The sequence below is a fragment of the Motacilla alba genome, chromosome 2 (assembly GCF_015832195.1).
Source record: "Motacilla alba alba isolate MOTALB_02 chromosome 2, Motacilla_alba_V1.0_pri, whole genome shotgun sequence".
NCBI lineage: Eukaryota > Metazoa > Chordata > Aves > Passeriformes > Motacillidae > Motacilla > Motacilla alba.
In genome coordinates, this window is record NC_052017.1 from 21,777,677 (window position 1) to 21,804,622 (window position 26,946).

General features: G+C 36.0%; 1 protein-coding gene across 3 annotated transcripts in view; it reads left to right on the forward strand.

The window, feature by feature from the left end:
* Positions 1 to 26,946, forward strand: part of ZNF804B (zinc finger protein 804B) — a 216,188-nt gene that overhangs the window by 145,357 nt on the left and 43,885 nt on the right. The window contains exon 1 of one of the 3 annotated variants that reach the window (XM_038127320.1): positions 7,055 to 7,160. The exons of the other annotated variants lie outside the window; for them this stretch is intronic. Coding sequence (XP_037983248.1) covers positions 7,125 to 7,160 — 36 coding nt within the window. The 5' untranslated portion in view covers positions 7,055 to 7,124. Of the gene's footprint in view, positions 1 to 7,054; positions 7,161 to 26,946 lie in introns of those variants that run through there. 3 annotated transcript variants of the gene reach the window in all.

A 26,946-nucleotide genomic window follows, 5' to 3' on the forward strand; every position in this document is an offset into this window, starting at 1 on the left:
AGTCCTTAGATGCCATATATCATCTTATGACTTACAGTTTCATTGGCGCTAGAGCTGAATGACTGATTTATCAGTCGGTTAATCTTTTTTTAAAGGCAATATATTTCTTTCTGAAAAATGCACATAAATGTTTTATTTTGTCTTACAATTGGCAATTGAATGTACTTCGGCTCAAACTTCATATTTTCAAGTGCTTCTTAAAGACAGGTGTGTTTTGAATTTCCTCACTTTTAATTTTAGTTACTGGACATCATTGTGTTTGGGATGGAGTTTATAACTTGAAAAAAGAGTTGAATTTTGTTCTGCCACTGCTGCTAGTTAATTTTGCCATCAATTTTTTATTCTAAAGTATGTATTTTAACATCAATATCTAACTTCCTTTTTCCCCACAACAATTTTATTAGGCATTAGGCCTTTATTAGTCTGCACATTTGGAAGTCTTCTAGCACAGCCCTTCAGTTCAAACAGTTCTTACCTTCCCTTAAGGATATGAACCACAAAGAAGTCATAATGACTCTCACTTTCTTCTTTGTGGCAATTGAAATGGTAAACTTTAATTCTATCATTCCGGTGAGGTGCCTTGAGGCAACTCGAGCCTGGCTTTGGGTCCAGGTGGGCTAGCCATTGTACAGTCATATAATACTTGACTAGGTCAGCTGAAAACTTGAAATTTTTTTCCTGTTCCATTTTATGTTATCATATCCTACCTGATGACAAATGTAATTTATGACTATTATTAAACTCTGGCCTTTTTCTTCTGCTAAACTGCTTTGTGTAGCATAGCAGCTTTTGTTTTTCATCCTGTTTCCAGCTTTCATATCCTCAGGATAGTCCAACTGTACCATTTGTATATTTATTTCATTTTATATGCACATGTGGTTTTTACCTGTAATATATGAATGATAAACTTCCAAATTTTCTTATCACTTAGCACCTGTTGTGCTAAAATTTTCACTGAAAATATCTAACAAGGTCAGGTTTTCAACTGGTCCGTCCTGTCCCAGTCTGGAGGGCATCAATAGGCCTGATGTTCCTGCCCAGCTCCTGCTGGGGCTCATTTCACTCCCGGAAACATTAGTCCCTGCCAGAGCCACCCTGCAGCAGCTCTGGGCTCCTGTTGCTCACAGCTCTACCAGTGAGGCCACATCCCAGCTCAGCCCAGTCCCGGCTCAGTGCCCAGCGCCTGGGGCTGGGGCTGCCCCCACTGCCTGGCTCCTCTTTGGGGGTGGTCCCAAGATGTGGGGTTCTGCTTTGCCCTTTCAGAAAAACCCTCATGGCTGCTGATCCCCATCACTCCCAGACCATGAGCACCCTGACATTTCCCTAACACCCTCTCTCCAGCCATGTGAATCCTTTCAGTACAACCATTTTGACCAGCTTCCTTCCCCCTCATGGCGATTTTGGCCAAAAAATTCTATAACCATCTACAAAACTACGAGCTTTATAATGCAGTTAAATTTGAAGTTTACCTTGGTATAAAATAGTGTGCTGCCTTCCTCTCTGAGAATAAATCCTAGTCACCACTTTTACCTTGTCTGGCTCTGAACCACAGAGGAGGAGGAGCTGCTGCAAGTGAACCTTCAGAGAGACATAAGGAGTAAAGCTTTTTATGCCAAAGAGCTGCCAATAACTTTTCCTGTCAACAAAACAAAAAAGCAACATTATGTTAGTCAAAAATATGCTCTTGATGCATTTAGCTTCTGAGTCTCTTTTGAAGCATGGCCCAAAATTGCTGAAATGATTGGCATTTGACAGGCCATTGCTGAACCTTTTGTTATTTCTTGTCACTCTTCTCTTCTGTATTATATCACTGACTCTGATGGGAGCTGAGAAAGCTAACCTCCTTATTGTGAAATAAGGCTTGATATCAGATATCCAGCAAGAATATTTGGGGTTTGTGCATTTTGGGAAATGGGCAGCAAATCTACGGGCACAACTTAAAAAATACAAGAGGAGATGTAAAAGTCAGTGTTGGAGTGTTTGCTATAGTGCTGTTCCAGCCAGAAAATATTTAGTGTTTCAAAAGTTGTTAAAATTATTATCAGAAAGTTCAGAGAACACAGTTCAGTAAGTATGGTCAAACTAAGTAGAAAAATTGCCTATGGAAGGCCAGCAAATTGGAGTTGGAATAATATGAACATGGTTTCTGCCAGCTTAAGACTCAAATCTTTCTAATAAGTTAACTGATCAGTATGCCTAAAATAATTCACGGGCCATCAGAAAGTGTTAGGCAACATAATTTTGTTGATAACTTTCAAATGTGATGTGAAAGTCCTTCCAGTGCAAAGTACATGTCTTGCAATGCCCATGTATGCATGCAGGGGAGGATTTATGTAATCTGGATTTAGCCATCTAAAAGTTTTCTTTAGGCATCTCTCCTGCCATGACTATAATGGCGAGAGAGCATTCAAGGGAGTCTTCTTACTAATCATATTCAAAATCAGTCTGCACTCAAGTGAATGGTTTTTGTTAACTGTAAAGGGAGCACTCATAAATAATAGCCTGGGTATTTATACTTTCGTGGAGTAATATTAGGTCAGAAAAATCATCATTGCTGAACATGAAGCTTATCCTCATTGCCTTTTCTGTGCTGACCCTTTCATCAGTATCACAGTTTATGGGACTATGATGGTGAAAACAGCACAAGTGTGTTTTATGGAAAGAAACATAAGGAATGGCTGAATTGCACAAAATGTATGGATAAAGATATACCGGCCTTTAATAATGCATGACAGAAATGAAATGGTGTGCAAAGCAATTCATTTGCTTGAGAATGACTCATTTTTCCCAAAAATTGCATTTTAAGGGAGACAAATCACAACCCCAAACGTGAAAAGGTTCATCTATTACAGAATGTTATGGACCATATACGATGAACTTGTTACTGTGTTTGGGACCTCAGTCATCTCAGCCTCAACAGGCTGCTGCACTATGTTTTCAGCAAGGAACTTGAATTATTTTTTTCTGTGAATTTGTGTGATTAAATTAAACATATGTTCTTCATTGAGACTTTTAGACAGACAATATTTCTGACTGTCAGGACAAGATAAAATAGCTCTTCTTGCCTGTATCTGTGTTAGTTTCGGTCTTGTATTTGGGATATGGCAGCTGCATTTCAACATTGCCTGGCAGTGTGTTCTTGGCGAGTCATGGGAAGTCATAAGCCCAGTAGGAATATAAAAATTAAAGAATAGAAAAGGAAGGAAGAGCCAATCACACTTCAATTTCTTCAAGAGGAGTTGGGACTATCCTCACTCACACTTTTTCCTGTTCAATGTGAAGATGAAACCATTTACAAACATTATGGGCATACTTCAGTCGCCTAGCTAGATATTGAATGGATCTGAAGCCTTTAGATTTGCTTCTGTGTCAACTGTATGTGGACCTTGGACACTTATTTCACTTTGAGTTACTATTAAACACCATGAAAAAATCTTCTCAAGCAAAGTTGGGTGCTCTTAAAATTTGTGAAAGACAGGTAAAGGTTTAATTTCTCACCTTCTGTGAGATTTCTGGTAGGGGAAAAAAGTCATGCAACTCTATATTAAAAAAAGAGATTATGTTTTGTTGCATGAAAACTGGTGTGATTAAAGGTCAAAAAAATCCATCCATCCATATTAGGTGGTAGTTATTCAGAGAATTCCAGAGGGGAAAAAAAAAAGAAGGGAAAAATTTTATGAATGAGATAATGGAAAAAATGAAATATAAACAGCCAGGACTTTTTAAAACAAGTTCAAATAAAATTGTGCTCCTTGTGAGACTGAACCCTTACTAGCATCATTTGAAATCATTTCCAATTCTTCAGGATTCATAGAAAATAAATTATAACTATGATCTGATCTTACTGCCACTACAATTGTGGCAAAAGAACAAGTAACTTCCATCACTGAAAGACTGGAACTGTAAATCCTCTTTGCCCTCAGTTCTTAGATATTCCTCTTGTCCAGATACTATTCAAACCATTTCTTATAGGATTAAGAATGAGACATTGCAGATGGAGTAGTGCAGAATATTCTAATATTAATAACTTTGGCATCGGTAGCAAGGCTGGTCCTACAAAATGGAAAATAATGTCAATATTTTGCAGCAACTAGGCATAGCTAGACTTTACTCATATCAATGTTACTCATATTCTCACACTACATCCCACACTTTAGTACAATTACACATTATTTTATAATCGTCAGAGACCACTTATCCTTGCCATTGTTTCGAAAAGAAGTGCGACACACTAGGGAAAGTTGACATACCTAGATAGAAGAAAGAGAAGCTACATAGTGTTTAATTCTACAAAAGAATCTCTGGAAGCTACTGGAGCACATAGCTTTGACCCTGTCCTATCTATTACCTCTGTGTAGCATATGGAAAACTGTGCAGTATTTGTCTGTGAACCATGTCACACAGCTAAGAGATGTGCTCCTTACCTGTGCTGACTGTGTTTGTCTCCAGAGATTTGAATGCTGTTCATCAAGCTCCTCTAGGCAGTCTGAAAAGACTATGAACAGACCTCTCTAAAGCAGCTGTGAGAATAGACTCAAAGAGGGAAAAAAGCTTTCCAAAGGTCATAGCATTATATGGTGAAATCAATGAGACACAGAAAACAACTCCTATCCAAGAACAGAGCAAGCAGAACACTTTAAACAACACAGGGGAATTTGGAAGATAATGTATAGGAAAACAAGAAAAAATATAACATTGCCTCATGACAGTATTAGACACAGATGATGTGATTAAAGTCAGAATAAAAGACAGAAATCCCTCAGGAATCTTACTTGATTTTATATCATTCCTTCATTCCCTTTGCTTCTTAGGTGAAGTGGGAGAAAATAATAATTCATAGAAATGACAGGGTTTTTTTCTTTTTGCTTGCAGGGAGATGATAAGGGTTAAAAAAGCTTTCTTTTTTTTCATATGATGTAATAGCAAATATTTTATTAAGAGTTTCAGCAAAAATAAATTTATTATTTTTAGTATCATGTAGATATATTTTCCTATAATTCTCAACTGACAAATTCCCATCCTGGATTTAAATACTACGTAAAGAAGCAGGATTCCACCGCCTGTTTCAATGCAATACACAGTTCCTTTCAATAGTTCTTAAAATTGACATTATACGAGACAAATAAAGCATATGAACAATTGATTAAACTAAAATAAAATCTTGTGACTCACTGATAATCTACAACATATTGATGGAATTTTGCAAGAAAAGATTAGAGTTCTTGTACTGGGTTTCAGAAACACAGTTTTTAATGCAGAAAACGTAGTATTCCTTAGGTAAAGCTGAAATTTTTTTGACCAAAAAAATTTCCCTGAGTGGTATAAATGCCATTGCTATCTTCCCTGTAGTAAGCCAATTTGCATCAAATGAAAATATTTGCTTTTTCAGATCCCTCTCACAGGAGCAACTATCAATCTTGCAATTGATGTGATTATGCATAATTCTGAATGCAGTCTATCAGCCCTCAAGAAACTTGTGTTCTTTGATAACTACTGGGAGAACAAAGTATCCTGACATTTATTTAGAGAGTGCAGATGGGGACTGGGGTGATGTTTTGTTTATGATTGCTCTTGTTTCATCAGGGTAGATTGAAGTGGATGTAATTGAAATATTGTAGTGTCTCAATTTTCTCTCTTAGTCGCTACAGGATATTGCAAACTATTTTGCTTGTTTCTGAAATGCAGAATTAGTAGAAAATTAATCAGTTTGGGCATTCATTCATCTATTTAAAGTAGTAGTGCTGGAAAAAGATGGTTGAATGACAAAATACTGCCATAATTTGTCTGAGGAAAGGACATATGTGTTTAAACATGGAACTACAACATAATTTTTCCCATTCTGAAAGTACTTAGAGCAATTTGAAAGCAGCATAAAATAAATGCAATTTGCTAAAGATGATGGAAATAACACAAATGATGGCCACATATTACAAATACACAAAGAAGAAAAGCATTTTTACTGTGACCTCCTCTTTGGCCTCATCTGCTAAAATTATTAGTGTTATTAATTGTGTTATTTGTCTAACATTAATTGTAAAAGACTTTGTAATGAAACTTTTTATGTTTATAAACATAAAAATTTGTGCTGACTTGTGGATGGCACCTTCCTTTTCCAAACAAAGGTGCAAACTGGTCTTTTGTGTTCAAGAATTTAATTTCATCTTACACTTTTTTAGGTTTAATTTTTTTACTGTTAATTATTTTCAAGGTTAATGAACAGGAAATTAATTTGCCTATGCAATTTGCAGAATCCAGCATTGGTGGAATGTCCTGCTATGCGAAATATTGTGGCAAAGTGTAGATAAAATAATGTCAAGGAATGAAAAACAGAGCATTTCTGCATGTGTATGCTTCTAATATTTTATATAAATTAAAGACATTGATTAATACATTTGCAGTTGATTCCATCTGCAATTTCTTTCTTTCTTCAGTAAGAGTCATTTTTAAGAGCAATAATAACACAGAATCAGAATGCTGTAGTTATTTTTTTGTTATGGCTTCTAAAATTGCGTACATGATTCATTTGGAGATGTTACAATGCACTTGCACAAGCCAAATAAATAAAAATAAAGGCCTCGTATTAATAATGATTTTTTGACATTCGGCATAGTCTTTAGTGTTGCCTGAAAAATAGACACACGGCTGTTAATTGACAAGAAAAGTAATAATCCTTTGATTACAGTAGCTAAAGGCTATCCTTTAATGAATTTTACTTGTCACTTTTAATTCTTTTTAATCTTAGTCTGCATTTCATTAGAATGGCTTTATCATTCTGATGGCCCTCCTGTCGTTATTCTGATTGAGTAAATGGGTTGTCGTCATACCACAGAGCTCCAGTATAAAATATAATAGTGCTTTATTTATAGTCTTCAGGGACGTTTTAAACATGATTGCTTTGCCAATCTGCTTTTCTGGTTTTACATAGTACATTTTTGTAAATGGAGTGCTGTATTTTGCTTTCTCTTGCCTGGTAGGTACTCTGAGCAAAGCTTCGGTCTTAATCTCCCATGACTTAATCTTCCTATAAAATTCAACAACCAGTTGGTGAGGGAGCGAGAAAAGGACTGTTATCATTTTCTGTCCTGCTCTTCAGCTGCAATTTTGGCTTTCTGTTTCAAAGCTGCATGCCTGCACTGCAGTTTTCCTACCAGATGATACAGGTACTCAAATACTATTCAAAAATTACCTGCGTTCTCATACTACATCTATTAAAGTAGATTTACTACTGTCTTGTATTCTCAACTGCAATGATACAGCTGTAGAATGTGTGATATTTAGGCCTTTATTCTTCATTTACTTGTCTTAGAAAAAAATAGTGTTCAAGGTACTGTGTTTTTTCTATGAGATTGAGGAGTCTGATAAACTGCTAATAATTTTAAAGATAATACCATTTAATAATTGTAGGACATGGATTGGGGAGCTCATGGTTACTTTTTAAAATTATAAACTATAAAAAATGTGTTGGTTGCATATAGAATGGTATTTGGATGGACAAGAGTATCTTTCTTGTTTTTAGGTTGGGAGGAGAAATATCAGCAAATTATTGTAGAGAATCCATTAATAAATTATTGATGATTATATTTGTGATACAAATCCAGCTGTGACACTAAGCCATACTGTTGTTGTTGACCCATATAATACTGTGCTGCAGAACAATGTCATAATTAAAACAGGCATCACTTTATGATTTATCTTTGTAAAGTTACTAGAGCATGGCTTATTTGACAACCCTGCCAACAAGTTAGGAAATAAGGAAGATATGTGGAAAATAGCTGCCTAAACTCATATACTTTTATGTCAATTTCTGTGTAACCATTTCAATTTTCCCATCTCTGTAGAGACTTTCTAAAATGGGGTGAGGTTTTCCAAGAACATTAGTAGTTATATTTATTGTCAAAAAAAGGTTGATGAAGAATCAGACATATGCTAGCAATATGCTCTATCAGTAAGTCAGGTTTTCAGGACAAGAAATAGAAATGCAGAGTACTTTTTAAAAACTGCTTTCTAGAAAGAAAAAAAAATGTGTATTATATTTGAGGTAGTCAGAATTTGTAGTGTTAAACAGCACTTTCTTAGAGAGGGATTCTTACATATCTTGAGTTTCTCAAATCTATTTCTAAGTGTTGTATAAGTGCTGTGTCTCAATATGCATATATTCATATCTACATATTGATATATATTTTTTGTTCTCACTGCTCTTGAAATTCACTGTTTAATCAGAGAGGGGGAATTAACCATTTATTACACTTTAATCAATTAAGTTTTTCTTTTAGGCACACTTTCACATGCTACCTTATTTGCAGATTTTAAACATGTAACAGGTATGGGACTGTGACTTTTGTTCTTTTGCTTTCCAATGCATTTCCATGCAGATGTTACGAGCTTGGCAAATCGTGTGCTGCTGCTGGTACTTTGCAAGTTTCAGATGCAACTATATTTAACTGTTCTAACCAGTGACAGAGTCTCCAGAAGAATCTGTGTTTTTCTCTTGGAACCACCAGAGAACACCCTTGTGGCTGTCTAGTTTTCATCTAATTTCTAGTATTATTATTATGATTTACATTCTTATAGTGCCCAGAAACCTGAGCTAGGTAGGCGCTGCATTCGAGTTCTCCTATATTATTCCTGCATAAGAACAATCCAGTATGAAATGTTTCCAGCACACTTTACATGTTCCATTGAGTGCAAGAGCAAGATATGCAGAGGTTTTTTTGTAGTAGCCAGCTGTCCACATTTGAAAACTTTTCAAATATGAATATTTTCAAAGCACTATGCTTGGCACCCTGGGTCTTTTCTTCAGTTTTCCCTTATTGGATAATTGCAGCAGAGTGGCTTACATCAGCATTAGGATATTGCACAGAAATTCATTTAAGAGCACTCTGATGAATCAAGACATTCTTCTGGTTCACAGGCATTCCTATTCTCTTCTAATTTTTAATGATTTCTAACATTGCACCAACTACCTAAGCCATTTTCCAATGCCAATATGTCATCAGTTACATAGATTACTGCTTGACTTGGATGGAATCAGCCTGTCCTGTTTTCTGTTTCTACTTGCTTCAGAAGAGTTGTCTTTATAATTTGCCTAAAGATTGGCACATAGATCTGTATGTATTTGCATTTCTTTCTCTCTGCTATGAATTTGTATTCATGGATGTTGCCAGATTAACTCAGTAAATGTCCTATTTTTCTAGTCTGAGTTAAATGATGGACAAGAGCAGATGATGATTTCATAAGGGAACTATTAAAATACACTGGTCATAGAACTGTTTTCATTTACCAGAAGCATACAGGGAAATAAAATGTCTCCCAACAATGTTTTCCTGTAGATTTACTCCACTAAGCTGAATAAGCAGAGAAAAATTAATAAATTTAGAAGTGCTTTATGAAGGATCCTCTTACCCTCAAGAGGTCTGCTGGACTACCCTTAATCTATATCTAAAATGAGAGCTTGTTGACAGGAGTAGGTGAGCAGTGAAATACAAAAGAGACAGGAAACACAGAATAGATGTTTAGGGAAAATTGGAGGCAAAAATTGACAGAAAGTAGGGAGTAAGGGGAAAAAAGGAGAAAGAGACTAAATCAAAAATACTTAAAAGTGACAATAGAGAATACATGCAAGCTTAAAATATCAGGATTTTGATTTCAGCTTAGATGGATGGTATTTAATGCCCTAAGTCTCTAGACATCCTAGCAATAGATTGGCTTATATTTTTTCATCTCTCTCTGCTTCAGCACTGCACTATGGGTTATAATTAAAGCTGGTCTAAGATAGCAACAAAACTGAATAAATTATTCATTGAAAACCAGCAACATTTTCTAAATAATGTATTCAATGAATAATATTCAACTAAAAATAAGTGCAATATACACAGTATTCTGTGCAGACTCAGAGCTGGTCCTTGGCCCGCATTTTATCATAATGGGTATGATGAAATTGATTTGTTTCTTTTTTAGAGGAGACAAGCAAGAAAAAATATTTTTATTTCTAGCCTCACAAAGTATGCTATATTAGTGCACTTTGCTGTTAAAATTTTAAAGTTCATTTCAGTATTCTAATAGGCAAAAATTAACTAATCCCTTGCATGGAACTTAGTGGAAGCCTAGACATTGATGATAATGACATGATTATTGTAAGAAGAGGAAAATAAAGATAATTCCAGCCAGGTAAAGGTATATTTGGTACTTCAGAAAAGCTTTCAACACCCAAAGAAAATAAAGAAAAAATTGTGAATACCAACAAAATAGTATGTGGAAAGTTTTGAGTGCGAGTGATATGAAAAAGGATTTGTCTAATAGAGAGAAAACTGCATTTCCTTACTGAGCTATCTTTTTCTAAAAGTCTTTTGCAGCCCAGTGGCAGTAAAAAGGACAGCAATTATCAATAAAAAGCAATAGGGAGAAAATAGGAAAGTGAGAACATAAAAATTAACAGATAAAAATGAGGGTATAAGTTACAGAATATTTAAAGGAAGATCAAAGAAGCAGAAGAAAAAGCAGTCTGTTGACCTAAGGCCTATGAGCTTCAAAAAATACATTATAAGTAAACACCTTTTGTCAATGTTTTATACCATATAATTATACAGAAATCACATTTTGAGTACAATTTAAATTTATATATTAAAAATGATACAAAAAACCCAAATATAATCAAGGTGTACTTGAGTAAAACTAATGAGTTGATTATGAAGCTAGAGAAAGAGAGATAAGTCTATCTGTTTTTTAGCAATCATTAATATAAACACTAAGATGTAATTTCCAACAAAAATAAAAAGTGTATTTTTAAACTACCCCTAGCCCACTAATTTCTAAAAGTCTTGAGTCTTGCTGAACCTGTAAAATATTTAAGTAAATATTAGGTGATGATGGATATTCCAGAAAGCTGAAGGAGTACTGATACTGTGTATAATTCAACAAGGCTGATAGGTTGTGCCAAAAAAAATGTAAGCCAACTTCACTTAGCAAATTAATGTAAAATCCAGTGTGCAAAGAATTTCATTTCCTCAGCTTTTCTTCTATTTTTCTTTGGTTTCTTTCCAAGAGCAAACATCACTTTGTCCGGCTTATGCTATCGCTACAGATTAGCATTCCTTCTTTGTGGTTGCCAGTGCATAGGAAGAAGGAGTGGTGGAATATATTTTTTTCTTGGTTCTCCTATCCATAGGATGTTTCTCCTTTGTTTCTATAGCTCTGATTAGAGAAGACAACGAATTTAACATAGTAGCTTGGTTAATTATTTTTTAATCAAGATTTTAAGGGAAGCATATCAAAGTCAACCAAACACTTCTTAGCTAAGGACATGTGTGGACATAGAAAACACACAAAGGAAAAAATATTATTTTGTCTTGATAGTTTCCTCATTCTCATTCTAATAAAATACCTTCTTTTTTTTTACTACTTAGGCTTGGAAATTCATGTGAAGATAGTTTCCAGTTCTGAATCCCCAGAGCAGTGAGGTTGAGATACATAAAGTCATGTTTCATATTATATTCTGTTAATTTAGGAGTGTTCAAAGTACAAAGCCAAATGTTAGATATATTTAGAACTGTCCCTTTGCCACTGCTTGATAAAAAGTTAGGCATGTTAAAACTAGTTTTAGATTAAGAATTAAAGTTTAATTACATTTCAAAAATATGTGGTTTAGTGCTATCTTAAATAAATTCATATATTTAAAGATGCTATCAAAATAATCTTGTTGAATTGTGGGTCGGTGAAGGAGGAGTTATTGAAAGAATAATGAATTCTATTGTCAATTAAGTTGAATACATTGTGGCTTTATTACACAAAAACATAGCTGCCATTTGGTACAGAAGTCATTACCACCCTACTTGTCAGAACTTTCTGAAATAAAATCTATTAAAACAGGAACACTGAAAGTAATTTAGGGAAAATACCTGTGTTTTGGCTCATTCAAATTGCTTTTGTAAGAGCATTTTAAATAAATAGAACCTCTCAAAAGTTTCTTGTTCAACAACAATCACTGTAATCTGCATCTATAATACTGTGCCTTGTACTCCTTTGACAGCAGAACTAAGCAATCAATACACTCCTTTTCAGCAATCTCTGCTGAACCAAACTCATATGGTTAATAGCTGGGACAGATGCATTCTATAAGAATTTCACAATTGTACCAAATGCATGTTGGCCTCTTACAGCCTTCTGTTAGAAAGCAAGTGCTTAAAGCAATACTGCAATAATGTCTTCCTTAGCTCTTAGAATAATTTAAATGGAACAGCTAAAATCCATATTTTAAATCTAAAAGAAACAATGGGGTAGAGATGTAGTTTAAAAAACATTTTAAAAATTATTATGTAAAACCAGCACTTTCAAAATCTATAATGTCAGTATATGCAAATACTTTTCAGAGATACCCAAACAAACTCAACTTTATGTAGGCCATAAAGAATACAAACATTTATTTTATATACAGTCTGTGCTTATTATATACAGTCTGTGCTTCTAAGTGATATAGACTTTCTTTTACTAATCCATATATCTAGTTAACTGTACTTGTTCCTCTTTTGTAAATAATTTTCCTTGAAGTTTAATTGCCTTTTGTATTTATAATAATGTCTCCTTGAATGTATAAAAATGTCAGATAATAGCTAATATTAACATAATATATCTGCTCAGTGCCACAGCCATGTGAGGCAGAGAAACTAACCCAAGGTGCCCTGAAGTGGCTGTTAAGTAAATCTGCACATGATATGTAGGATTGAAGTACTTATCTCAGTTTTAAGGTATTTGATAAATTTCTTCTTGTTTCTAATAACTGCATGTGAAGGCTGACATCACAGAATCATAGAACCACAAGATAATTCAGTCTGGAAGAGAACACAGGAGGTTTCTGGTCCAATCTCCTGCTCAGGCAGGGTCAGCTATGAGTTCAGACCAGGTTGTTCAGGGCTTGTCCATTCTGGTATTGAAAATATCAAAGATATAGAACATTCAACCTTTCTGGGCAGCCTGTGCCACCATTTCATTCTTTTCTTTAGGAGAAAGTTTTTCATTACCTTCAGCTTGAGCATCCCTTCTTTCAGCTTGTGCCCACTGCCTTTCAGGCTCCCACCACACGCTTCTGTAAGCAGCCAAATCCATCTTCTTGCTAAGGGCTTTGTGAAGGACTGCTGTTAGGTACCTCCAGGGTGACTAAGCCAAGTTCCTTCAGCTCTCCTTACAGGGAAAGAGGTCCATCTTGACCATCCTGGATGCCCTCACCCAGGAGGGAAATGCCTTGTAATTAGGTAGTGCAAATCTTTGGAATTGCCCTGGGAGAGTAACTCTCATCCTTGCTAAGGTATCTTAGCTTTATTAGAGAAGGACATTTTGAGAATATTAGCAGTTCTTCCTTTCACTTCTAGTCCATCTCCACTGGCATTTGTGATCTTATTTTTCACCTTGAAAATCTGAGAGAGAGAAGATTAGAACTGTTTTCAGCAGTAAGTGGGAAAGAAATTAGGAGATCTTTGTTTCATGTTTTGGACTAAAGAAATCACTAGAGGTGTTATGAATTATGAAGATTTTTGTGACGAGGGTAATGTATAAATAATATTGGGTTGCTTACTGTATTCTGTATACTAATCCATTTTCATAGGTGAATGACTTATTTAACCAGTTAGAAACTTAGTATTGGATACACTCAAAAAGTTTAATTTCAATGAAAAACAAAACTTTGCTAAATATTTTAAGATTGAGCTGTACCTTATAATAAAATGATAATCAATTAAGATCATAGCTTCTAGTCTAAGAGTAAAATCAATTTCTTAGTTTGATAGATGAGTAAATATCATCTTATTCTTCTCACAAAAGAATGCACTTCAGTGGTCAATGTCTTCTAGAATTATTCAGTGAAGATAGTAATAATTATCATATAATATTTCTGTTATGTTAAATTTCTGGAATTTACTCTTTGCATAGGCCAAATTTATCTTCTCTTTGTTATCCTGGAAAATATTGTTTGCCTGAGTGAACAGAAGACAGAATTTTTTCATCTGCCACATGATTTAAATTTTTAAAGGTCTTTCAGTTTAACTTTGATCTTTGCTGTTATCATTTTAGTTCTAGACATGCCAGAGGTAGTCTTTGCAAGACAAATAAAGAAGAATGATAAGCTGGACTGAACTTTAGCTGAGTGCACTTGGATACAAGTTTAAGTCTAGACAAAAATCCAGAAAGTCGAGTTTCTCTAATTCAAGGAACAACTTTCCATAGTCATTATTCTTTCTTCACAAAATTTACCTAAGTTTTCTTAGGCAAGAACACTCTACTCATCTGCGTTTACACCAGATTTTAATAAAGGCTCTTGAGTACTGCTGCAATATAAATAATTAAATAACTTATAATTTTAATTATGCTAATAGTAGAGCTTTGAATGTACAGGAAAGAGAACATTGATAATTGATTTACTGTCAATCTGACTAGCAATCATGCATTCTGGAAAAAACTGTAAAAGGAAAAGTATCATCAATATCATTCTTTTGGCAAAAGAGTTTGTGATTTTTTCACTTTTTTTTTCTGCCGTTTCTTGGGAAAAAAAAAAACAACTCCCAAAATACTTATTTCTTTTAAAGTTGCATTTTATTCTGATATGGCAGCTACATGCAGGACGAGCAACAGGTTTATGGTGTCATGTAAGTCTGGCACCACAAACTGGCGAAAAATGGCTATTTTTATTTACTATTTGATTTGCACTTCAATGTGTCGTGTAGGGCTTAGAACCAAAATATTTGCACATCTAATTTGATTTGGCAGTTGCAGAAAGTACAGATTATGTCAGGAAATAGAAAGTTAGAGTATTGCCAGTTTGGTAAACACTTTTCATGAGAAGTTTCAAAAACCTAATAAATTAATAACATCAGAAACACAAAAGACTTCTAAATCCAAAAACATGAAATTGAAACTTTAGGCTATGGCAATTGACAAACTACACTATGTAATAAATAAGAGAATCAATGTAGCATTTTTCTCCTTTGAGAATTTCTACTGAGAAAAAATATCTGCAGTTATTGTCATGAATTAAATATTTATTTAAGACTGTGTACTGGAATTAGTCTCTTTTTAAATTTTCCTAAAACCACTGGGTAAACTGAGCTATTAAAAATTGCTACAGTGGGTTTTAGTGGATTTCAGAGAAGGTATTCATTTTGCTAGAGAACTTAATGCTTTGCTGACCTATCGGAGTTATTTTTTTTTCCAGCTTGCTCAAAATTATAATTTCTAAGCTTTCATGCACCTTTTTCTTAAATATGCAAATATTGATTAGAATTTTCAATAGAAAAAGCGCACTTACACGTAAGTGCTGCTGATTATCCATATGACAAGCTGTTTATTGGTGGAAATAAATATTCCTGGAATGTTAGAGGTCACAAATAAGTTTGTCATTGCAACAATCTTCTGTTTGCTCCAAAAATGGTAAAGGATGATCAAACAGCCTATTTTGAACAACTTCAACAATAACAAAAAAACCCCTATATTTCTTTCATGATTAATAATCTTCAAATTATATAGGCAATTTAAAGGAATATCTTTATTATACGACCACTGTTTAACCACATCTATCAATGCTTTGTTTACTATTTAATCAAAGAACTAGAACTCATATACCTATCTTCCACTGATTAATTTTTAAAAAATTAATTCACAGAAAGCTGAATTCTCTCATTCAGGATGGTTCTTATACACCCTGCTTGATATCCAGTCTAAAGCCACAGTCTCTTGAATTATTTGGTCCTCCTTCCTGTGAACACATCTGTGAAGGTACTGGCAATGTACCAGAATAAATGGGGATGTTCAGTGTGCTTTGTCTCAGTCTCAACCTACAAAGGCTATTAAGTTTCCAAATTATGTATTTCAGCTTGTTATCCATGAAGTCTTAAATTTTTATCCATTATTAAAATTTTTCCAGCCCTGATATTCAATATTTATGGACCTCAAGGTGTGGACAGAAATGTTGAGATGACCTATGCTTGACAACAAAACCATCCTGAAAATGAGGTAGAAAATTTGAGAATAAAAATTAAATTTCTTCTCACATAGGAAGAAGCAGATATAATTCCTTCCAGAGGATCAAAATTAAATACTTTTTAGATTGCAAAACTGGTTGTAAGAGTGTTATGAATTTGAAGGTTTACTGAGCTCTAGGGATAAAATATAATTAAAAGACTCTGCCAGGATAAAAAATAAAATAAACTGACTGAGGAAGGCAGGTTTGATAACCATCTATAAATCCTGGCCACACAGTGGTAAACAAAAAGTCACAATTTCCCTATAGAGCATGGTAAACAAAAAGTCATAGTCTCCCCACAGGCCACCCTAACAACTTGACATTCAGGAACAATACTGAAATAGTGGCACAAAGTCTTACACTTCTTCAGGGAAGAGACCAATCCAGACAAACAACAATCCCAGAAATGGGGGATCTCATTTAACTTTAGTTTTCTAAAAATCAGGAGTCTAATTTTTTCAACCCAGGCCCCAAGCATTAGGAATAGTTTATCTCAGCTATTTTAGGACCCCTGTTTCAAAAGGACCTTTGTTCAGGGGAGAATTATTTCTCCATTGACTGTGAAGGCAATCTAGAGTGAGTAGTCCAGTCTACGGCCAAATGTATTTTTGGATGGTTGAATCAGGGTGAGTAAATCTATCCATTAATTACAATTCACTTATAGTAGAGCAATACATTGAATTGATTTTCACCATGGATTTGTAGGTGTACCCTTGAGGGGTAGTTTCAGGACTCAGCAGTTTCCTATCAGATATGCAGGTAGCAGGTAGACATTTGTAGGGATTCACATAGGGAAATGTCTGAAGTGGTGCAGAAGCTGAACACGTCATCTGGACCAGTAAATTCCCATCACACCCAAGGCTCAGGAAATGTGTGTATGTGTATCTCTGTGTGTGTCTGGATACGTACATTTGTGGATAGCCACGTTTGTCTGTCACTTATCATGCACAGTTGCAGATTCAGGAAAAGGCATAAAAATGTTGAAAATTCCTGGTCTCCTAAGAGCATTTGTCTTGACAGAAAAGTCTGATCAATGCTGAGGAAGAGAGTACATCCTGCATGTAGAATTTGTGGCTGATGCCCTGGGGAATGATGAGATTATCTTTATTGTTTTTTATTACAGTACCATCTGGGACTACTAGGCTTGGAGCTGGAGCCATCTGTGGCAAGTAACATGCAAACAGCCAGAGGATGTCTGCCCTGCATGTGTTATAATTTAAATTAAAATAAAAAGGACAGCATATATATATATGAAGAGAGAGACAGACAGACAGAAAAAGGAAAACAGTTTAAAAAAAAGGGGGGCAGGGAGAGGACAGTGAGGTATTCTGGCATCGGTAGCCAAAATATCTGGTTTTGCATTACAGCAAAGGAGAAGCTTCCTGAGGCAAGGATTCTGGATGCTCATAGGTAACCATCTCCCAATATACAGGAGATCCTGAAAGTGAGCGTGAAGGTATTTTGAAATCCAAGTAACTAATAGATACACTTTGATAAGTTCAGATTGTGGCTTAAAGCAAGGAAGAATGAGATCTCCTGAGATAATACCTAACACGAGCATAAGCTGTGCTGAGCTTTGACAGTAATAACGGGTATTTCATGAGGTTCATTCAACTGGACAGATACTATATTCAAACACATTCAAGCAAATGTGTTTATTGCCACATAGTTATAATTATTTCTTGTCTTTCAGTTACTGAAAGAGGAAATCTACCAAACCAATACCTTGAAAGCATTTCAGCTTGTTCATGACTTGAATAATCACTAGTTAGTTACTATGCTCTGAAATTTGTTTTGGGGAAATAAAGAAATACTTACACAATTGAAGGATGATTAACTGGGCCAACTCCAATAGCTTCATTATAGACCAACAGTGGAAACATTAAAGGTTTTTAAAACTTACTGAATGTCTGTTCTGGTCTTCAGAGTTTCTTTATGGAAAGTCTGACAGCATGAGAATCCATTTAATTGCCTTGAATTGGAAGCTGCTCCAAAACTGCTAGATTTTTGGCCATTTAATCAGTTATACCCTCAAGAACATCCTGCAACATAAATGACACAAGGTAATTCAAAGCTGTTAGATAAAGGGATCCGGGGCAGTAAAAGCTTGGGGCTGAATTTTTAAAACACGCCTCTCCTATGTGTTGGACAATTTTTATGCACAAAGCCATGCACATCTGAAAAAAGGGAATACAATACAGGCTCTTCAGAAAATTATAGGCATTGCTCCTGCAGGGTGAGCTTCTGATTTTGTCTCTGTAAGTAAAGCAGTAGATTAGCATGGAATGTCTGATATCAAATTGAACATAAGGAATTACCTGCTTTACTACCAATGGCTCTGGTGCAACAGAGACAGACCATTATACTCTAATAAAATCATAAACAGAAAGCATTCTGTTGCCTTTCTTCCTTTTACTTTTCTCTGAATTCTTTAGCTTTTATAAATGACAAAGGAAAAATAGAGGTATAAGATTAGATGTCTGTAAAACGTTAAAACAGAGTGCATATTCTTTTAATTCTTAGTAAAAATTCTTCTCTGATAAAATTGTACAAACAATGTACAAATGAACAAACATGTAAATTAAGCAGCAGTGGCTGAAATAGCACTGTCCATTTTGCAGATTGCCATTCTCTCAGTCTGAACTTCCATGGGTCTTTTAAAGGTACTATGTGCTGCTGAAATATGTAAAGCATGATGAAATATGATTTAATTGACATGACTTTGATTAATAAAACTGAAATGTAAAGTTATTTAAGATTAATAAGTGACTTACCTTTCACTGGCATTATCAACAGTAGTTCAAATAGTGAAAGCACTAGAACTTGTTTTAGATAATATTTGTCCTCATTTTAAAATGAAGAGCAAATTAAATTAATATTATCTTGTGCAGTGTAGTTATTTTTCACATCTGAGTGAAGAAGGGAGGTGAAATAAGGAATTCAACAAAGGTTATGAAGACATGCTTGGTTCTGGCATGAACAGAATATCTAACTTTACCTTAGTTTGCTGTATCTGAGATTCTAAGGAAAAGCAGGTGAGGTCTGTGGATTTGCTGTTCATCATAGAGCAGAATAAAATGTACCTTTTGAAGACCTGGTGTAGTTCACTACATGCTCTCAATAGCAAGCAGCTGTGTTAGTCAAGTGGAGGATCTTCTGCCTGCCAACACAGATGGAGCACCGGACATGCTCCAGCCCATCCCAAGAGTGTGACTGTGGTTTGCATCTGCTAGAAGAGCAAAAATTACTAACTGGCAGGAGGGAATTGCTGCACATAAAGGTCACATGCAGGACTGGATGTATTTCAAGAGGACGCTGTAGTTAGTAGCATGATCAGATTGTCCCTGCCTAGCTCTTTGTAGAGACTGTGGAGTCCAGGAGAGCTGCACAGGGAGCCCTCCTTGGTGCCCTGCCATCCTCTGGCTGTCGTGGTGCTGTGGGCCCTGGATATACACTGTGAAGTGACAATGGCTCTGGTATTGGGGAGACAAGGAGTTGGCATGAAGAGTGGCATGGAAAATCAATTATCATTATTTAAAATTTACTTGTTCTTTTACCTTGTATTTATAAGTTTGATGTTAAATGTCCAGAAGTAAAAAGAAGCCATGAAATGTAAGCCAAATAACAGAAGACTATACTAGACTAAAATCTCATATTTTACTTCATTAAGAGTATTGAATTACACAGAAAACAAATGGTGGCATAATCAATTTGATTATAGAGTCATATAGATCAATGTCTTACCATTTAGTATCACTTATTGATTTGACGTCATTGTCTTCATAGGCAGTTCTTAACATTCATCTAATTATAAATAAACACACACTGTGGCAAAAGTATACACTTCTGCATATTCTTTGTTATATAGTATGGAAAATTGATGGGTGGTGGATTGCTAAGGCAGCAAAAAAGATGGTTTCTATGGCATCATTTTTTTGCTGGTAGATACTTGAACAAGGTTTGGCTCTGAAGTAACAGCAGGTATATGAATTACAAGATCTATATAATTTTCTGTACTGGGTACAGCAGTGACACCAGAGTGGGTGAGTATTGAACTGGTGAAAACAAAAAGGATCAAAGAGCCTACATGGCCATATCATCACTTGGCTTCATCCATTTCTGAACACAACCTTGTGCCTTATATCTTTTAATTGGCTGGAAAGAGACTTGGACCGCTGACGGTTTGACTTTGCACTTACACAGCAGCAGCATCACACAGCACTGTTCAATGTTTTCACATGTAGGAACTTCCGCTGTGCCATTTTGATTGTATTGATGTGTCTGATGTGCACCTAGAGCAGATTAGAAGGGCTAATGAAGTGATGTTTATTAATGAGCATTTTCCTAGTATTTACTCACCTGAGGTTCCATAAACCCCCAAAAGTTTCTGAAAAACCATAATGGCATTGCTTATGTGCGTATTAGCAGTGGAGCATTATGGTAGGCTTGATATTTTCCTGATGCTAGAGAAAAATGTTAAAATAGGGCTCACTTTTTGCAGCAGTGAATGCTGCAAAAATACAGGGGAACAAAGCATGATAGGACCACTCTGAATGGGTGTGTGCACTCACTCCTTGCTCTTCTACAGGGGTATGAAGAGCTGGTTCCTCTGGTAAACTGGTAAATGCTGCGTGGAGCACTGTTGTAGGTCACATTTTGGCTTCAGAAATTACTTTATTCTTAGAGCTCTCATGCTTGGTCATTCATCAAAGTTCAGATGTCCCTTATAAGTTTGGTGAGCACTGTGAAACAGACAGGAAAAAATGTGCTTTGGCAATGTACTTTTTAGAAGGCAAATATTGCTGCAGAGAAAAAAAGAAGATGGAGTTATGAAATGCTGTGAGTTTTGTAAACTTTATCACCTCAAACCCTGTCTGATCTCTATGAGGAGAGGAGTACTACTATGTGCTGATTCAAGCACTTTCAGTATTTTCTAAGGTACTAGAGAAAGGAACAACAGCAATCACTGCATGTTATGTTTTTTATACTAAAACCATCAGAAATTAGCTGGTGTGCAGAATGGGAAGTCTTATTTTGAAAAATACATCAACAAGGAAGCTTTCAGTTTATTGATCCTGTCTCTCCCTTATCCTTTCTCATTGGTCCCTCTTTCTCTGCATCATAAGGAATGAAGCAGATAATGACAGTGTCAGAAACATTCATAGTAACTCTGAGACCAAATGCCATGCAAAAGAAGATATATTGCCAGTGGGTTTTTGTTTTTTAGGGTTTTTTTGGGGGTTGTTGTTGTAACCTTTTTATGTTCTGAAATGCAGATTTTTGATCGCAATCTTTGTATTAAAATGATCTTCATTTCACCAAGTACATTCTGCAAGTAAAAGAGTCTTTTACCAGTGAGTTTTTTCTCTCCCTCTAACTCCCACCACTGTAATGTTCAATCCAGTGATGTAAGGGAGATAGTGAGATAGGATAGCCGCTGTGAGCAGTCTAAATAAATTCTCCTCACATGTTTTAATAGTTAAATCTACTTTTGCTGCATTTATGAACCAGAAAGAGGAATGGGTTCTTTAAATGGCTCTCCCTAGCTGCAAGCCAGTTTTGCAGTCTGCTGTTGGAAATATACTTACATCAAGTTGTTTGCCCAGTTGCACTAAAGAGAGCTGAGAAAGTATAGAAATTGGAACCTAATAGTAAGAAAATGCTCATAAGAAGCATCTGAAGAAGAACTGTCCTAGTTGTGATGTAGAGGCAGAATATGCCTGTCTTGAAATCATCTGGAAGGAAAAATGAAACCTCATGAGAAAGGTAGAAAAAATGCTTGGAAAAAAAACTGCAATCACAAAAGATTAAATTAAAAAGCATGATGATATTCAGAAGTTCAATAAAATGACTGAGTCAGTAACAGGCCATTTCTTTGGTACTTTCAGTACATTTCAGTCACTCCCTTGTTAAAATTAGATTGTTTGTTTTCTCTCCAGATTTAGCAAATATCTAGCTATTTTATCATTGAATTACCCTCTGTTTGCTAACTGTATTTTTTTCCCAGGATGTGTCATTTACCCTTTTTTTGTTCCCAATAGAACTTTTTGCATTTAAATTTTGTTCTTGCCTCTTGGTATTAATTTGTGGTGTTTTACATGATCTTTTTAATGTTCTACAAATGTGTGTATGTAGTATTTCTGAAGATAGGAGAAATGAGTAGGGCCCAGCAAATTAACACCACTAATGAATTATTAGAAGTTAGGTAGAACTCTATTTGCCATAGACCACCAAAATGCTCTGACAAAAGATCTGTCAGTGTTTAAAGCCTTTTGGAGAACCAGTCTTGGAAATGCTGAATCCAGTGTTACTTCAATAGCTTGAAAGCCTGAATTCTGAATATATGCCTCTATTGATGCATGGGATGAAGAAATCTTCAGCTTCTCAGACTGTTTTCAACTCCACATAACAGAATATTTGGTTTTGGGCAGAGATTCTAGGAAGGAGAGATTATTTTTCATTCAGAACACAGTTACATGAAGTTAAAGAACACTGGAGATAGCATGTCTAATATTAATCTCTACAGTATTCTATATCTATCTATCTATCTATTTTCTTAACACTTTACATTTTCAAAAGTAGACTCGTCTTTTTGTGTTGTATGTCAGTCTTCATGAAAAAAGAGGAACCTTTTTAGAACGTATTTGATCAGAATATTACACACCGAGTGAGAAAAGAATTTTAAAAAATCGAACTGTGGTGCTTCTTTCTTGTTATTATGAAAGGAAATTTGACAATGTAGTTTTGAGCAGTCAAAGTGGCTAAGACTTTAGTGGTCCATGTGAACTTCTTACAGAGTAATGCATATGAAATTTATTTTATCTATATTATTGTATGTAGTAACTCAAAATTACCTGCCCAAAGCGTAATCACTCTTTTCATTTCTGCACTGCTTGCAAGTATTCATAGGGAAAAATTGCAGGGATGCTGTGTGATAATATAGCACACATTGAACTCTGGCATCCCTCAAACAGTCCAACAGACCCTCATGACATATCAGCAAAACCTGTAATTTGTTGAAAGTCCATTATCTTCTTTTAACTAAAATACCCTGTGGCTAGAATATAGCCACACATACAAATTTATCCTTACAGAGAAAAAAATTTTGAGAGTTCCTTTTTATTATCATTTACTTTACTGTAATAGTGATAGCACATTAGAAGCACCTACCCCCTGTATAAACAGGAGGAGTTCTGGACTTCCTGGTGAAAAAATAACTTGCAGAACCAGGTTTCCACATTATTTGAACACTGATGGGGTCACACTGGTCATTTTCTTTTTAATCTAATATAAAAGAGAATTACATGTGGTGAACCAGCTGCAGAATAAGTGTCATTCCTCACCCATTGTTTGCTTGACAGTTCCATTGTCCCTAGGGTAAAGGACTGTCAAGGGACATCCCACCTAGGAAGAGGTGATTGGTCTCTACTGATGTTAGAAAATTCAAAGTAATAAATGACCTAAAAATAAGGATTGAAAAAATAAAGAAATTGTTTTGTTGTGGTTTTTTTTTTCCCTCCATTCACTGGATAGTCGGGGAAGTTAAAAAGATAGTACAAGTTTTTTACTAACATGCTTTACTAGGAATACAGGCACCTGCAACCTAACATAGAAGAGGGTTTGAAGTTATTAAAGTTTGGGAGTTAAAAAATGAAAAGATCTCCAAATTCATGCCCTAATCTGATGGGCCTGACCTCTTTCCCTTGTCAACTACAAGTGCCAGCAGAAAAGGTATGAAAAGGTTTCAGTTTTTCCCTCTGTTGTAAGCACTGGATCTACTTTCTGAAATTATATTCATCTCCAGACTGAAACATCTAGAAATATCTGTTGCCTAGAAATGGGCTATTGACAGGATTCAGTTGACTGGGCTTCCTCATCTGGTAACAATTTCCAGTGCCCAAGGATATTCCATCTGCTTCCCAGATAGCTCTTCAAGAAAGGTGTGTCTGGAGTGGATTCCAGTGCATCCAACAATCCTGTATGGATGCACTGATACCACAGGAACCTCAAAAGGAACTCAAAGTGTCCCACTAAGTCTTTGGACATCACAGGCCATGTAGTCTAGAGAACAGCTCCTGCTGCTCTGAAGTGGATCCTGAGTGCAGGACTTCTCACAGTCCATGCTCTGCTGACAAGATGTTAGATGCACTCACCCTTGAGAGCATCTAAGGTAAAAGCTACTACAAAGGTGGGAGAGAGGATCTTAAGCAGACTGATGCTCTGACTCAGCAAGACTAAGCACACATCAGGTAACAGTAAATGCTTGTGGGCAGCAGAACCAAACTCCAGCACTCAACTCTCTGTAATAGGAGAGTCTGGGCAGTGCACATTTCAATACCTCTCCTTAGGTGTCATAGCCATGAAGTTAATACCTTTCTAAGGGCCTGCACTTATGACTACACAAGTTTTGTGCTCAGTAGGACTATCTTGTTAAAGTCATCTTCTGTTACTCAGCTACAAGTAATGCTTTGGCAGTCCATGGGAGTAATCATTCTTACAGTGCTCTCTGCGTCACTGCTCTTTGGAAAACTTTTCTTGGAGCTGGTAATGAGAACACCCTCCAGGATAATGGAAAACTGAGTGTGGAAATGTTCCATGGGTGCCAGAGGTCAGCATCTGTTTTCTAGCTTTTCTTGCCCTGGTATTGAATCTGTAGTTGGATCTTTTTGTGCCTAAACTGAGCAAGCTAATGGAACCATGCAAGCTTACTGCTGTGCAAATAGCAGGCGACTACAGACTGATAATGTACTGTAGCATGCTTCTCTGTGGCCTCAGAAAAATCTAAGGATACAATTCAAAGCCGATAATGGCACTTTATTGGTAGATTTTTTATAAATAGGTTGGTGTTCTAAACCAAATCTGTGCTGTATCACCTACTCATGGTATCATTATTTACATCAAAATTCACCCCAGGCAAAACTACAGCTAGTGAAAATTCATTCCTATAACTAGAGTAAAACTAGTCTCATACTACCAATCAAATGTCTACTACAGTACTGCTCCAAGTGAGAAAACATTACAAGGATGAATGGGAAACTTAAAATTTTTTCTCATAGACTATAGGTTGATGTTGTATATAGGGTGTATGAGAAGGACATGGGCTGTTAGAGTCCAGGGGAGGGACACAGGGATGTCCAGAGCACTGGGCATTTCTGTGAAGACATTGAAGGAGTTGGGATTGTTCAGCTTGGAGAAGGCTCCAAGGACTCCTTATATCAACCTTACAGTACTTAAAGGGGGCTACAAGAATACATGTTATGTTAGGAAAGGTCTTTAAACTGAGATAGAATAGGTTTGAATCAGATTTAGATAGTGGGCAGAAATTCTTTACAGTGAGGGAGTTGATACACTGGAACAGGTCATCTTGGGAAGTTGTGGATGCCTTATCCCCGAAAGTATCAAGGTTGGGTAATGGATTTTGGTCTAGTGGGTCTGGTCTAGTGGAAGGTGTTCCTGCCCATAGCAAGGAGTTGGAACATTATGATCTCTAAGGTCACTTCCAACCCAAAACATTCTGTGATATGAGTCTATCATATAGCATATCTAGCATATGCTAACTTTGTATACTGGGAAACAAACTAAGGACAGGAAACATAATTTGGTTAATGAGTATTCTGCCTCTAAATGTGAATCACACTGTATTAAAAATCCACCTGAATCACTTCAAAATACACCTGGTAGTACAAATTTCCTGACTGCCTCCAAGCCAGGTTGCCAGCTTTGGGCTACAGGAAAGCACTTGCCTAAACCAAGCCAAAGTGTTCTCCTGCATACAGACATCCTGTGCTGGAGAGATTAAACCCCAAGGAAAATCTTTTGAACATTTCTAAAAATAACATCTCGCTTCTTATTCTTCTCTGCCAAAACAAATTACTAGTATTTTCCCTATGGAAAGACTCCAATAGCATTGCTATCGGGAACTCTGCTGCTCTGAATCTGAAAATCCAACCAATAAATCCAATAAAGAAAACCACAGAGGAGAAAAAAAGTGGGTGTTATTCTAATACACTTCAGGCACAGGGCCAGGCAACTTTCATGTAGTTACACGGAGATGGACAAGATGACCTAGACTATATGTCTTTTCTTCTCTATCAAAAATTGCTATGGTTCTATAATTACATCAAACAAAATTATGCTTTCTTCAGGCTGCAAGTGGTGCCAAATGTTATCAGTATGGAAAGGCAGGACATTTAAACCACTCAAGCAGGTGAAGTCAGTCACTGATATTATTTTCCTGACTGCTGATAATGGCTGTTCAGCTAATCCGGTTCATAGACTGCTTTGCTATGGTGTAATGATATTTGCACCCCTGGAAGACAGCCACATGCTATTGAAATGATGCTTGATAATGTTTCTGTACCAGTTCCACTTCAATTGACCTGACTGCAGTGTTATCAAAATGTTCAGTTTATAGAACCTAAGCTATATTTGTGTCTCCTTGATGGAAAAGAAAAATCAGTCCCTAAACAGAGTGACCTTATTGTGTAAGTTAGAAATGCCTCTTTTCTTGAGTGCAATAGGGGAAAAATTCACTTTGGGGGCTCACGTTCTTTCCACTGCTATTTTAGAACTATATGCTGTCCTTTACTTCTACACAGAGCAGCCCTTGTGTTTGATCCCATTTTCTTGATGATAGGCTGAATGCAGGGTGGACTATGGAGTGAGGTTTTTTTTAACATAACTCAGCAAACTATTGTTCTTATTTTTAACATAAAGCCTTCAAATCTGGAAAGGTAGAGGGGAGTCTAACAACCCAGCTGTCACCCAAGGAAGAACTGCACAATACAATATGTTTGCAAATGCCCCATTGGTATGTAGCTAAACCTTTGTGCTTTACTGATTTCAGTGAATCAGGGCCGAATGTGGTAGAGAGTCAGGTAGGGGAAGTTAGAAAAGGGGATCATAAGCTGTTCTGACTACCATGGAGCCAGGCCTTTTCTACA